Consider the following 15,608-nt stretch of genomic DNA (forward strand, 5'->3'; position numbering starts at 1 on the left):
GAGACTGCTTTCCTTTAAAGACAGTTTTTAAAATATAGAGGCTTTGTCCAGATTTTTTAAAATGTACTTGAATTTCAGTTTTTCTGAAAAATGGTAAAGCAATTGTTTCTTAAACCATTACTGTTGATTGACAGAAAGCTAAAAGAATTACATACTCTCGGGAGCCAGGTGGGGTCTTCCACTTAAGAGATGGTTCTAATTTCTTGCTCTCAGTAGGTTTACTTTTTACAAGAGGACTCTTAGGCTTCTCAAATACATTCTTTTCTGCATAGTCGTAAAACTTTTGGGCTTGGCCATATTCATCCGCCTCAACCGCTTCCATATGTTGATAATGTTTTTCATACTTTGGTTCATCAAAAAAAGTATATTTCTAATAAGAGATGAAAATGTTTTTGGGGGAAATCAAATTTCCACATGAATAAAACATGCTGAGAAATTAGCAAGCTGGAGGAAGTCTAGGTAGATTGCTTTATACTTTTACTGTTGGCATATGAAAATAACCAACATTCCTCTTGGTTGACTAAGAAGACAACCTCCTTATTAATCAGCAATTGGCTGCAATTTTGATTAAAAATTACAAAATTAACATTAATTTTCTTTAAAACACAATAGCTAAAATCCCAGCTAACAACCTTGAATTGTATATAACACTGGTTATTAAATAACAGTTTGTGATATCAGTAGTGTGACAGAATTTATTTAAAGAGATTAGTATCACTTTTTCAACTAAAGTCATCAAAGTGACTCTTATTAATAAAATGCAACAAATGTATTCGAAGCAATACTTCAAATAAAAGCTAAGACAGCAGCCAGTCGAGCTGGAGCAGAAATAAACTCCTGGTGCTGTCATTGCAAACCTCTCTCATTGTCCTGTTCCCTCCCACAGGGCAACTGGTGTCATGGCACAATAAAATTGGCTTGCAGACTCCTTGGGAACAATACTAGATTTTCCTCCTAATGAACAAGCAAAACTGAAGTGGCAGAAATTTACTATGCGCAGCTCAGAAGCAAGCCCCGCTGAAATGCTTAAAAGCAATGAAGCTCTTAGTGGACATTTAACTATGAAACAATCTATGGTACCTTACCATCTGAATGGGCAGTAAGAAATGAGGCAATGGCACAAAACTCTAGCAAAAATGTATCTTAAACCACAAGTCAGCTTAAGTTCCTGGCTTGTTCAGAACCCAGTAACCTTAATTTCTTGGTTTGGATGTAACTGAAAACTATGGTTAATTGATAACTTTTTGGTTTAATTGCAATGCACCATGAAAGAGGCTGTGTGCATTCAAGAGCCTTGCTCATATTAAGCCAAGCTATGGTCATCCAAACTGGACTAGTGAGGACTAAATGTATTGTAACACGGGGCATCTGCGACTGGAACTCCTGTCATCATTTTGTTTTTCAAAAAGCAGGCCCAGGGTCTCCTTATTTGGACTGGAGCTGTGGTACAGAGGGAGGTGGGTTTAAACTGTTCCACATACACTTTCCCCAATTCAAATTGCACCCTAAGAGGATAAGACATCCCCTAAGCAGGGGGATAAAAATTCTCCCCTACACACGCTCGCATGGCTGCCCCTCACATACATATGGCTGCACCTGACACATAGTGTTAAGAGATCCAACCACACAGGTCTCCCCCATTACATCTAGTTTGGCCATCAGCAACATCTGAGAAATCACTGCATCCTGAGATGATGTACAAAGCAAACTTTACTCCATGGCTGTGATGTTGGTGAAGGTGATGTGTTAAGAGTAACTGGTCCTGCCTCACAGAGCTCCTTTTTGCTCCCTTGGCCAAATACATTCTGATCAGCTTCTTTACTCTTGGGACCTTTAAAGTCCTATGTAACTTGGGGGCTGGGTACCTAAAAGACTGCTCTCATATTTACCTACTGGGGTACAATGTTTATCATCAGAGGCACTTTTCTGTTAAGTTAGGTAGGTGGGAAGTGGAGAGAGGGCCTTTCTCAGTAGTAGAGCCCATCTTTGGAATGCTCTCTCCAAGAGGCTTGCCTGGCACCTACTCTCTTATCTTTTCAGGAAAGACTGTTCTATTGTTATTTTATTTCATATGACGATTTTGGTCATATTCTTGTATACTGCCCTGCTATCTGAAGGATAAAGAGCAGATTAAAATATTATTTTAATAAAGAAATATTGGCTTTTGTTCTATAATTTATTTTTATTATTCATTTATTTCTACATTTATATCCCACCTTTTCCCCCTTGCAAGGAACCACACCTCATTATGCTCTGCTGCTGCATTGCTTTGTTCGTTTTTATTGTAGTGTTTTAACTACAGTAACTAAGGTGCCTTGAAAGCAACTACCGATTGCTTGGTTTAAAAACATGTGCCAACCAATCAATGAATTTGACCAATGCCATGTTTCCAGTCTGAACCTCACAGTTGCAGGTTCAAGGGTTAAAGAGTTACAAGGTGCTCACCACAAACAGGACTCAAGAAAAAGGCAAAGTCTCAACAGACCAGATAAACAGGCAACAAGGTTCCAAGGCAACACAGCAGACAAGGGGCAGGCAGAAAGAGAGTCAGAGTTCAATTCAAAAGTTTTAACACCAGGAATCAGTCAAGGCAGCAGACTAAAGCCAAGGGAAGCTGGGTTCAGGAAGGTCCAGTCAACATTATTTCCAGCAACTGTCTCAGATGTACACTGCTGGTTTTATGCAGAGGCTGTCAGAGCCACACCCAAGCCTCAACTGTGAGCTGTTTAGTGACTGCAGCTGAAAAGGCCCTTGTTGTGAGCAAGCCTCCTACATGCAAGTAGACCTTTTCTCATAAGGAGGCCTCTAGCTCAGTCTAGCACTCAGGAGGAGTTCCTGTCTTCTCAAGCAGCGTCTCTCCCAAGGGCTTGGAGGTTTCTCTTCCTCCACCTCTGAGGCAGAGCCCTTATATTCTGCAGGTGATGCCCTCATGGTAGTCAGCCCTGAGGTTCTTGGATCCTCCTCGTCTATTGACAGGTCCTGGGCATTGCTGGTGGCCCCTGGTTCTCCAGCTCTTCCTCAGAGGTGGTCTTCCAGCATGGGGATGACAACCAACCAAGGTCAGGAACTTCCTTGTTCTGCTTTCATAGTTAGGTGTCTTTCCAAACTACTGTAACTATAATGGCATTCAGCAAGATGTCTCCCAGTCACCCTTAGCCCACCCTGTCATACTACCATCACAGATGATAGTGTTTCCTCCTCCTCACCCAAGCAGATAGGCAAGCAAGTGGATGATGACAGCAAGGAGATGACAGCAAGCCCTCTTACCCTATGTGAAAGGTGGGCAGGAGGAGTTGCCACTGCCACAGGAAACAGTACAGTGCTGAGGATGGAAAGCCCCAGCAGAGAGACCTAATCCTCATAAATGCCAAAGGGAGAGGGTGGGCAGTAATGGCTGCTCCTTCTCCTTAGTGACAGCAGGCCAGGTGTTGGCGGTGGGCCCTCCTGTGGCATGGAGGTCTCAGCAGCTGGGCAAAGACAATAACCTGATGCCAGCCATACATTGTCTAAACACCAATGGACCATTGCTGAACTGAAGGCAATTCCCTTCCAAGTCAAGTTGAAGGCAGACATGGGAATGGGGGCAGATAAGGTCCTGGATCTTGCCATCCAAGAACTGCCAAACAGTTCTCCTTTCCATGTTTACTGCATCTGGGGAAGCTTCAGACAGCACAAGGAACTATATTTCCTGGCACTGAGAATTTAACTAAATAATCATCCTTGTTCTGAACATGTATAAAATATTCTGCTTCTATTTAGTTTTAAAGCCTTTTTCATTACTACAGTATACTATTTATTGTATTATTGGATTTTATTGGATTTCCTATCCCATCTAGTATACTCCCATTATATCTCTATAAAATATGCTTATATATTCCCTAATGTTGAGTTATTGAACTGCATCAACCCATCTTCTTGGAGAATGGTCTTGTCTGGGAATTAAACCCAGGACCTTTCCCTCAAATTCCAATAAGAAACAGGACCCTAAACACCAATAAGCCTAGCCTTTCTACAGTTCTGCACCCAGATGTTCATACAACTTCCCCTGAAGTAAATGGGTCCAATCTAGAAATCCTTACGCACATAAGATCTGCAAGGATCTTGGCTACTGAACAGCCAGTACTATCATCTCTATTTTATTTTAACTTTATTTTTAATTTTCACTTATGAAATTTAGAAATACAATAAAGTGTCCCTTAGATCCCAATGTGGGACATGCAAAAGGAAAGACTAAACAAAACAAAGAAAACCCGGTTGAAGGTAAACTAAGAAAGTGGTTCACATCTTACAATGTCAGCTAGAAAGAAAACAAGAAAACTATCTGAAAATAAGAGACAAATTAAAATATCTGTCAATAAAAAAAGGTGGGGGAGAGAGAGGTTTTAATTACACATTTCCTCTCATTATTTTTCTTTTTTTATTGAAATAATATTATTTCACTAATTGTTTTTTGCTACCTCCCCACACTCATCAGGAAGAAAATAAAGTGGATTGAATCTACAAACAGGAAGTGTTTAATTAAAGGCACAGGAGCCCTTAAAACAATAGTGCACTGCCTGTCCACACCTGCAATTGTTTAATACCTCCCCAAACCCAGAAATCAGGTCAGAATAAACAGATGCAGCACAGAAAAAAAAACTGGGATGCATTAGACTGATAATCACATTGTCTGGATCCTCCCTAAAAGTAAGTGAGCAAAGAATTGCAACTAAAGAGAAAGTCTTGCGCCTTTGTGGTAATCCTGAACTTTTTGGGGTTTTGTTAGTTTCAGTTAGTTTCAATTAGTTCTAATTTCCTTTTTTCACTTAGAAGTCATCTAAAAATCTTATTATTGCTTGTTCATTTATCTTTAATTTATAAAGCTTTAATTTTGTTAATAACATCTCATCTCCTTTTTCTCTTGGTTTTTTGATGTTAAACAGAATTCGAATATTTACCTGTAGGGATTGAGATGAACACATTATATATTGTTTCTAAAGGAACTTGACAAGAAAGATTATTTTGAAAATATTCACTCATTTTTGAGCTACTCTCCTCTGCAATCATTCTATTTAAGTAACAGTAATCAAATTCATTTCCAGTCAATTCCCTGACATCTCTTTCCCTGGGAAAGTAAAACAGGAGACCCACTGGAGGGTTAGACCTTATTTTTGTTCCTGTTTCTGCATGTTTTGTTTGGTCAGCCAGGAGAGGGGTAGCTAGAGGGCAGCAAATGTAGATATGAGTGCCAATAGGAGGCACTTATTAGGCCGCTCTTGAAGAAGCCTAACATGGACCCTGAAGATGTAACTTTAGGCCTGTTGCTAATATCTCTTTCTTGGACAAGGTGCTTGAGCAGGTAGTTGCTGGCCAACTCCAGGCACTCTTAAATGACATTGATTATCTAGATCCATTTTATTCGGGCTTCAGGACTGGTTTGGAAATAGACATTGCCTTGGTCACCCTGTAGGATGATCTTTGCCACAAGATAAACAGGGGAATGTGACTCTAATTCTCTTGGACCTCTCAGCAGCTTTCGATACCATCGACCATGTATCCTTCTGGACTGCAAATCTGGGCTGCGATTTGAAGGTATGGCACTGCAGTGGTTCCACTCCTACTTGGATGGTGCTGGGGGATTATTGCACTGTCCCTTGGCAGTTATGCTATGGGGTGCCACAGGACTCTGTTTTAGCCTCCATGCTGTTCAACATCTACATGAAACGCAGGGGGAGGTTATCCAGAGGTGTGACCAATATGCGGATTACACCCAGCTCTATCTCTCCTTTTCATCAAATTCAGCTGAGACAGTATATGTTTTAAACCATTGCCTAGGTGCAGTAATTGACTGGATGAGGGCCAATAAACTGAGACTCAGTCCATATAAGATGGACGTACTGTGGTTCTTCTGCCTGGATGAATGATATTCAACCTGTTCTGAAGGGGGCTGCACTTTCCCTAAAGGATCAGGTTCATGGTTTCGGAGTGCTCTTAGATCCAGCACTGTCATTGGAGGCACAGATAGCCTTGGTGGCACAGAGCACTTTCTATCATGATCCTATCTAGACAGAGATCGCCCGACTATAGTTCCTTGCTCTGGTAACCTCCTGTTTGAATTACTTCACCGCACTATATGTGGGTCTGCCTTTAAAAAAAGTCCGGAAACTTCAACTGGTCCAAAATAGAGCAGCAAGATTGTTAACAGGGACTGGCCAATCTGAATCAAAGCAAATTAATCTGATGTACATGTACATGGGCAAATAGTTGCATTTTTTAAAATCAGGGTTAATAAATTTTGAAGCGGAGTCATCCCCAAACTCTGAAAGGTAATAGATATTATCCAGAGATTGGACATTTTCAGTTGGAGAAAATTTGCAATATACATTTCAGAAGACAAGATTTTTAAGACACCAGAAAGTCTCTTCTTCCTGTTCCTCTTGAACAGCATGAAATGTGCAAACTGTTTGGATATGGTTTCCTTACCATATGTTATAAAGCAAAATTATTCCAGAGCTCACATACTGGAGTGACTCTCTGTGTTCTGGTTTTCACCAAATAGAATTCTCAGTATATAACTTAATGTGTTAGTCTTACAATGGGAAAGAGGGTTTTTGTTGCTGTTGAAGCCTGTCTTCTTTTTCACATAGACTCTTCTTTTTAAAAAAATGTTTAACAGGAATTTAAAGCAGACCCAGCAGATGCATTAGCTACTTCATGTTTTCCCACCAGTGATCCAAATATCATGAAAACACAACTCAATGAAGTGTAAAGGCCTATATCTACAGTACAGTATAGACATATGCTGAATATATACCAGTTTAACTATCATAGCTGACCTCCAAAGCAGCCTGGGATTGAACTGTAGTTTGGTGACAGTGATGAGAATCCACAGTATCCCCTCACAGACCTAAAGCTTCTAGAGTTGCCTGAGGAGAATCATTATTAAAACAGTCTAAGTGAGCAATCCAACCTGTCTGAGGACTGAAGGACAGAGGTCTCTGGCCTCATAGACTTCCGAGTATCCAGTGCTCCATCCATCTGCTGCAAGCAGGCCAGGAGGAGCAACAGGGGCGATTTTCACCTCTCCGGCCTTTATAGCATTGTCCACTAGGCAGCCCTCTAGGCCCATCTAATGGAGTCATGCTGCTGGGGAAGGGGCCAGGGGCTGTGAGGCTGTTGGATCCGGACCCGGTCTTCCTTGCCCACCAGCACACCCCCATCCCTCCCCTTTCCTCCTTTCCCTGAGGTTGCGACACCGACCTTGGGTGAGGTAGCTGCTGCAGAGCTCTCCATGGTAGCTGGGAGGGGCTGGGGGGGGGATCCATGCTCACAGCTCATGGAGGATCCACAGCATCTCTGTAAGTCTGCAGTGTGGCTCTGGGCCTCTGTCTGCTGAGAAGCTCAGCTCAGAAGACAAAGATGGGGCTATAGCGTGGTCTTTTAAAATACATAGCTATAATTAAAACAAATATGATTGCCACTTGCTTACTGAACATCCAGGGATCTGTAAGGAGATTTGGCAGAATATGTCTTACCTCACAAAACATAATGTTATTTAAAGCCGAGACAATTCAAAAGGAAACCATCTAAGCAACAAGGAGTTGCAAGCATTTTTCATCCTTTAAAAGCATCAAAGGTTTATGTTTGGGATCCTCTGGCTTAACGGAGAAGACATTTTGTGTCTTGTAAAATGGAGATTACAAATCTTAAATTTCTCTGATGATTAAATAATGAAAAACACAGTTTTCAGGAGCAAGGTTACTAGACCTAATTCAGAAAAAAATCTAATTTAAATAATCACAAATGTTTTAAGACATAGACTCTTCTTCCATATCCTGCCATAAACTGTTGGGTATAATACTTCAGGGTTCTTTCAGATAAAGTAATATGTGTGTAGGCATGTGTGCCCAACTCCTTCCTGAATATGTTTGTATTCCAAAAATCCCCTGCACATGCCTAAGAGGATGCCATTCATGCTTGGAGACGCTGCCAATTTCCCCTTTCACTGCAGCCTTTTGTGCTGTGTTGAATGACGTTCCTAACCTACAATAGTAGCTTTTGGGAAAATCAAGGAATAGTAGAGGAAATGGCGTCTGAAAGCCCACTTTTCATGAGCATAACACTTTGCTCCCCTTCTTCAGAGCCTGGCCAATTTTTGCTTGCTTATAATGAATTTTCCTGCAAAACCTGAAGACAAAAGTTTATTCTAAGAACTATATGATAATTTTAATTATAACTACTGTCTGAAATTTATTTTAGGGAATAACATATATTTCTTATTCTGAATAGCCAATAACAGATTTTAGAGCTACCGCAGCATAATGGCAACATGTGGCTGTGTGAACTGGAAACACTCCGTTCAGGTCTGACGTTTAAATCAAAGACAATTCTTGTAAAATGAAGAATATTCCTTTTATTCAAATCATAAGGGATGAAGTTAAAAAGAGGAATGGTTGTGATTATTTAAAGCATTGTCAAAGACAGTTGACCTTTTTCATTAAAATATGATATTTTCCAGCTTTAAAAATTATACTACTGCTCAAAGGAAAACCATCTGTAGAAGCCTGAAAGATCAGCAGAAGATATTGACAACTGCTGCGGTCCTAAGCTTGCTTGCTTGGAAATATGTTCCACTAAAATCGATATAGCTTCCACACAAATGTGCTTAGGATCTTAGTGAAAGTCCAAAACCAGTCCCATGTATTGATAGAACTCTTAAGAGTTACAAAAGATAACCCCCTGAGCTAGCGACTGAAATGTTTTAGCTGAGCTACACATACACAAATGCAAGAAAAAATCTATTATAGATGAAATATCACTATTAATAATTATACTCAAAATACATGGCCACTTTGTCTTTCAGCAGCAAACCAAATATTGAGGTTACCTCAATATTCAGTAGCATTTTCCACTGCATAAAGTTCTAGCAATTATTTTTTCAATAATCTCTGAATCATCTTTGGCTAAGACCAAACTGTATTGAAATTACTGTACTCTTTCCCCTTCTTCATTTGGAAACGAAGTGATTGTATTAGGCATTGGACCATCTTAAGTAACTATTACTTTTTTAAACTACTTGTATAACTTGCAATGCCTCTCCTTAAACACTGTGTTCTTATCCCATGCTTATGGCAAAATACAGTATTTAATTTATAATACAACAATGAATCATATTTTAATTATTCTGAAAAGAGGCATAGAGAAACAGATAACTAGCTAAACTTTGTTTCCACACATAAATACCCAAGTTGAATTGGGATCATCTCTAATGGTGTATATGCGTGTGTGCGTGTGTGTGTGCGCGCGCATGCAAATGTATGTTACATAGACAGAACAAGCCACAATAATCTTAAAAGACAGATACAGCTATATACAAACAATTCAGATGTAAAACTCTGCAAGTTGTTTATATTATGACAGGTTATTTGGGGAATAACAGTCTGATACCAGAAAATACATACCTGTTTAGCCATATTTTCTACAAATGTTGCTGATCTTTCTCTTAAAAATGTGACAAGATCTTTAGATATGTCACTCTTTCTTTCATAATTGATTTCATCCCTCTCTTTTCCCTGTAAGAAAAGCAAATGTTCCGTTGTTTCCCAGTCTTCCATAGTCTCACATATAAAATGTTGCGTTCATGCTTCAGGAAGATAAGACTCACAGTGCAATTATATGCATATCTGCTCAGAAGCAAACCCCAGAGTTCAAAGGGACTTACTCCCAGGTAAGTGTGTATAGGATTGGAATCCTTATCTTGAAATGATTTAGTCCGAACAGTCCATCCTGTTCTAAAACTTTTCTTGAGGGTTAAGGTGGGCACAGCTGCCCATCCAACACAACACCCATTTCATCAGTACTCTTTATTTCCTTTTTCATCATTGACTTATAATGACACAGCTTACTTCTCTCAGTGCTGTCGTTTTTTTTACAATAGCATTATTCATGAAAGTTTCTACCTCCCCCTTAAAAGGGGTATTATTTCACCTACATATAATGTTGATACAGTGCCCCATCATCATTGCTATAGTTGTGGAGAACAATTCGTTTTCTAATTCACCAACAGGACTATAAACAGTATAGTCAATAGTATAACATAAAGAAATAGTATAACATCTATATAACATATAAAGAGCATATAGTAGGTGAAATGAGCATAAAACCTGTTTGTGTGAAATAAATGTAAATGCGGTTCACTGTGTATTTGAATGCCTCCATAAAGAAAAAAAATGGAAATGACTGATGTTGGAGAGCATGACAACATGGACCCTTCCACATGGGAGAGAATTCGTTCAATATATTTTCTCTATTGTTTGAAAACAAATTTAGGTTAAAAAGCAAGTCACAAATACGTTCTTTGGTGTAGTCCCTTTTCAGCCTGTGTAGAGGGTTAGACCATTTATTTTCATTTAAATTAAGTTTAGACATGATCTTAAGTATGATTGTCACTTAAATATAAATATCACTTACTCCATTTAAAAATACTCCTGCTGTGCTGCAAGTCACATACATAATATCTGCGTCTCGTGGTTTAATGGTTAAATAGCAAATTTCCCCATGGACTTGTCTCCAAGGTGGGGCACGACATCCATTGGAGAATTCATAGTCTGTAATCAATCAACAGCAGCGTTTTGGCCCATGTTTATTAACTATATGGCTAGCAAAGAAACAGGAAATACATTTCCATTTTAATATTAATACATAATATAAATGTCTAATCCTCAGTCACTTCGGAGCCAATACGAGGGACATGTAGACATAGGGAGTGTGAAGTTCCAGTTTAATGTGAGCTGACAAGCCATCTGACAACACAGGCTTCACATATACTCTAGCCTTGACATCCCCGACATGGTGCCCATACCCTTTCCCCCACTCCCACATAGTTTTAAGCCGCTTGGGCAGCTGGGCTACCCTGTCATCTTAATTTCTCTAGCGCTCTCAGGAGAAATTAATGATAGTGGGGCGGCAGGAGCCATGGCCAGCACTGCGCTTCACAGAGAACCCAACTGCCCTACAAAAGAAGAAAACCCCTTCCTGGCGCCCCATAAGCTACCCAGCAGGAAAGGATTCAGAGGACTGTGGGTAGGGCTGTGGAGTGATTGGAAGACTGGAAGGATCACAAGCTGTGCAGTTTGAGATCAAGGGGGGGCTTGGGTAGGAACCATAGTTAAGGAACAAGCAGGGAGCAAATGGGGCAACAGCAAGCAACAGGGTGTGGAAGAAGAGGAAGAAGGTGTGTGTGTGTGTGTGTGTGTGTGAGTGAGTGAGAGAGAGAGAGAGAGAGAGAGAGAATGGATGGTGTTTGTGTTTGGGTGGGTTGCATGACAGACAAAGACTTGCGTGTGTGAGTATGCATGTTGCATTTATATGACTGTGTGTGAGAGTGTGTACGTGAGCATAGGTATGAGTGAATGGATGGGTGTATGTACATGAAGGAGATTAAGTTTGTGTATATGGATGGCTGATGATCAGGGGGAGGGAAAGAAAGATTTGGACAGAATATGTGTGTGTGAGTTAGCTGGCAGAGGGGAAATGAGTGGACTGAGTTAATTAAAAGGGAATGGATTAATTGGATGATCAATTAGGGGAAACTGATTTGTGGGTGACCTTCCTATTAATTTTAGGAAATAAATTAAATTAAGAGTTTATTTAGAGATGATTTGGGGAAATTAACTCGCTTGCCTTCTGGGTAATGGGTACTTTGTCATGCTATATTGGGTCATAGAATCATAGACTAGTACGGTTAGAAGGGGCCTATAAGACCACTGAGTCCAACCCCCTGCTCAATGCAAGTATCAAAGTCAAATCATCCCTGACAGATGGCTGTCCAGCCTCATCTTGAATGCCTCCAGTGTGGGAGAGCCCACCACCTCCCTAGGTAATTGGTTCCATTGTCATATTGCTCTAACAGTCAGGAAGTTTTTCCTGATGTTCAGCCGGAATCTGGCTTCCTGTCACTTGAGCCCATGATTCCGTGTCCTGCACTATGAGATGATCGAGAAGAGATCCTGGCCTTCCTCTCTGTGACAACCTTTCAAGTACTGGAAGAGTACTTGAAAGTCAAATATATGATTTGGCATTTGGGCATCAGACCTAACTTCTTTGTACTCAGTTTCTTTGGCAAGTCATTTATCTCTGTGCCTCATCGGTTTGCGTTCTCAGTATTCTTTCTGTGAAATGGATCTTTTGTGCTTTCTGGGGTCAAGTACTTCACTATTGCAAGTGCAAACCCAGCCTCTGCCTTGTACTCAATTCTTGGGCAGGTGACCTGTCCTTTGCGACTAGTCAGGCATGTACAGCAGTCAATCTGTGACTAGCCATGCTTCCAATGGCAGCCATTTTGTGATGGTGCCCATGACAGTTTCTCAAATTTCTGAATGTGCCCACAGGCCCAAAAAGGTTGGGGACTTACTCTGTCCTATATTTATCATGAATATGTAATTACAAAAATGTGGTTAAAATAAACAGAGTTGGGACCTGATATATATTCCAGTGATTCAAGGACTGCATCTTCTGTGTCCCCAGAGAAACGTTTAAGCAGTTCTACTTCATTTTTCACAGCAGCTGGAGTTAACCTCACTTCTCTGTAATTGGAACAAGTCAGTTACTTTCTGATAACTCAGAAGATTTACACATTTAATTGGAAATAAACAAAAGGAAATACTGAATTTTTCTTCAGTCAAATCCATGTCCTGCTCTCTGGAACCTGATCAAACTCTGGAAACTGATCAAACATAACCTTATTCAGGCATTCTGTACCCGAATAGAGGAACTGTATGAGGAGAGTGACTGCTCTAGCCATGGAGGCTCTCCATGCTGATTTTCCAGTATTCTGGCTTTTTAGGGTTTGCAGATGGCTACAGAACAGAGGAGGGCATGGGAAATCCCTCTGCAGCCATCTGCACTCTCCCTCCTTAAATTAACCTTAACTTACCTTATCTTAGAATCGAAGCCTATGGCCTGGTTCACATATAACGTTAAGCCATGGTGTGGTTTGTTAAGATATGGCTTGTTGTTGTGTCCAAACCGAACCCAGCAAACAAACCATGGTTTGTTAACCAGCTACAATCCATAAATATATGCCATGGTTTGTTGTTAGCTTACGAAGTCTGGCTGTTTTAAACCATGGTTTGACACAATGGAGCTGTTCACATGACACACTGTGGCTTGTCGTGGCTTATTTAAGCCACGACAAGTCATAGCACCGGTGGGCTCCATCCAAAATTCAACCCCAGGCTATGGGTTGTCGTATTGTGCAAACCAGGTCGGCAGGTGTTAAACAACCCTTGAACAGGCCATGAGTTGTTTAACTTTTGCAAACCCCCTGCCCGCCAGGGTTGCACGACATGACAACCCACAGTCAGGGATTGAATATTCAGGATGGTGTATGTCATCCCAGTCAATGTCTGAGCACAGAACTATGGCTTGCCCCTGCCTTCTTTGTGCAGCTGTCCACCCTGACACACAGGTGTCTAGCCAGCAGCCTGAAAACAAAATCGCTCTGAAGGCTGGCAAAACAGGTAGAAGAGAACAAAGTCAGAAACATGGGTATGAAATTGCAGTTTCTTTGCTCGCCTGCAAGACAATTAATGGCTAAAGTAACAAATCATGGTTAACATAAATCATGGCATAGTGCTATGTATGAGCACAGCCACTACGTACACATATTTGTACAGCAAAACTATAGAGAATTTTAAATTACTTCCCCTAATTTTGAGAAAATGTTACAGACATTTTCATACCTTTTATTTCTGCAGTCTGGGTTTTAAATTAATAAATGCAAATGTAAAAGCCCATTTGCTAGAAAGTAAAGTATGTTGTTAACCTCCTTGAGAGGCTTTGGCCTGATAGTTTTTTTAAACATAGTTCTATCTGAAATATACTCACTGTGAAATCTGTTTTAAAGAGCTGTTGAGTAGTTGCATATCCAGTTGTTGAAGAAGTAGAGAAATTTTCATTTTCATTTCATTATCAGAAGCATCATCTTTTTTCATTTTGTCTAGTAAACGAAGCATGGACAAATCCTCCCCTTCAATCGTCCCATATCCAGGGCCAAGAATTTTCACAATAGGATCTCTATTGGCTATAAGTAATTCATATTAGTGTTATGAAATTCAGATGAACATGGTGTTAGGAAATTAATGGGCTCAATTAATCACAAAATAAGTATTCATGAATTGGGATGGAATAAGATTTGAATTATCTCTAAAAGCTGCCAAATTTTAATATACCTTTTCTGACTCTGAGCCAACATAAACTGCCCCTCCTAAACAATCCCCCTGCTACTCAAGTCCTTGCTGTACCAAGAACAAGGTAAAGCAGGAAGATATTCTACTTCTAAGCTGATTGTTAAAGCAGGAATAAAACAAAATATGGCACAGGATGGGGGGGCTGCACCCCTAGAAGCTCCCACGATTATAAGCAGAGAAGTCCTGAATACCTTCGAGGCACGCCTGTGCTTCCTTTAGCCTTTTTTCTGCAGCCACATACAGCAAACGAGAGAGCTGCCCAAAACTGCGAACTTGAATAGCTGATCCTCTGAGCAAGAGCAGTGGCTGTCCATCTTTGTCTGTTTCTTGAGACTGAACAGTTTTTTCACTAGAAGAATAAAACAACTTAGTAGGCAAGCATTCATAATAACTGGAAACTATTTGAATAGACTACAGCTATGAAAACACTGTTGAAAATAATCCGCAATAAAACATATATAGAATTTGAAAATTCTGCCAGAGAGATCTGAAACTGTGATCTGAACAACAGAAAAAGGAGATTAAAACTTATGTCCAGCCCAGCTCACCTTCATACAAACCTTGTGGAGAGAGCGAGCAGGCTTAATATCAAATAGCACTTTCCCTTCCAGTCAATGAGAATGTAAGCCTGGAGGCAAAGCTAGATTTACAGTGATTGTACAGGCTCTCAGACAACAAGTTGTAACAAATAATATAACAATTACTAGTAAAATACCCACCATTATGATGGGGAGGCATAGAGCAGGGTGATATATTGCAAGGACATGTGGGGGTACAATGTATCTCCATGGTGTACCTCTAAAAGGAGGCCAAGCCAACCAGTATATGGGGTCAGGGGCATGCTCTGCTCCCATCTCAGCAATTTCTCAAGTGTACAATAGCCCTTTAAGAGACAACCCTAGAACAGCACTACAAAAGGGATGCACTTGGGAATACTATTGGGGCAGGAGGCTAAACCTGCACCTTAACTGGATGATTACAGTCTCTTGTCAAGAACATGTTTACCCCTTTCCTAGCTGTCCCAATCCTGTAAATTCCAGCTGATTTATTTGCCCACAGTATATTATGAGAACAAAACCCATTGTTATCTACATAATTGGGATAGCCATATGCTGAATTCCATTTCTTGGTCATTCTAGCATGGAACTCTATGCAGGAACTCAAGTAGTCCTGTAAGTTGGTATGCATCATTCGGTACAGAGAAACGAAAGAAAATGTGTTTGTTTAAATGCATTTATTTTAATTAAAATTATTTTTAGGCTGCCTTTAAGGGTAAAAATGCTCTCAAAATTAAGGCTATAGGGTCAAGCAATGCAGAAGATAGATTTGCTGTGTTGTAGTACTATGAAGAGCACAAATGAATACAAAACCAAACAAATG

The 15,608-nt window shown here is 40.3% G+C and overlaps 1 protein-coding gene across 1 annotated transcript in view; it reads right to left on the reverse strand.

Moving 5' to 3' along the window:
• Positions 1-15,608, reverse strand: part of ODAD2 (outer dynein arm docking complex subunit 2) — a 117,202-nt gene that overhangs the window by 86,100 nt on the left and 15,494 nt on the right. Inside the window, exons 3-8 of the mRNA XM_084859132.1 lie at positions 14,420-14,577; positions 13,867-14,062; positions 12,457-12,563; positions 10,450-10,586; positions 9,441-9,551; positions 156-370 (exon numbers count right to left, since the gene is read on the reverse strand). Coding sequence (XP_084715258.1) covers positions 156-370; positions 9,441-9,551; positions 10,450-10,586; positions 12,457-12,563; positions 13,867-14,062; positions 14,420-14,577 — 924 coding nt within the window. The remainder of the gene's footprint in view (positions 1-155; positions 371-9,440; positions 9,552-10,449; positions 10,587-12,456; positions 12,564-13,866; positions 14,063-14,419; positions 14,578-15,608) is intronic.

Source organism: Heloderma suspectum, chromosome 5 (assembly GCF_057233095.1).
Source record: "Heloderma suspectum isolate Gila_16-S chromosome 5, 16-S_ref, whole genome shotgun sequence".
Classification (NCBI taxonomy): domain Eukaryota; kingdom Metazoa; phylum Chordata; class Lepidosauria; order Squamata; family Helodermatidae; genus Heloderma; species Heloderma suspectum.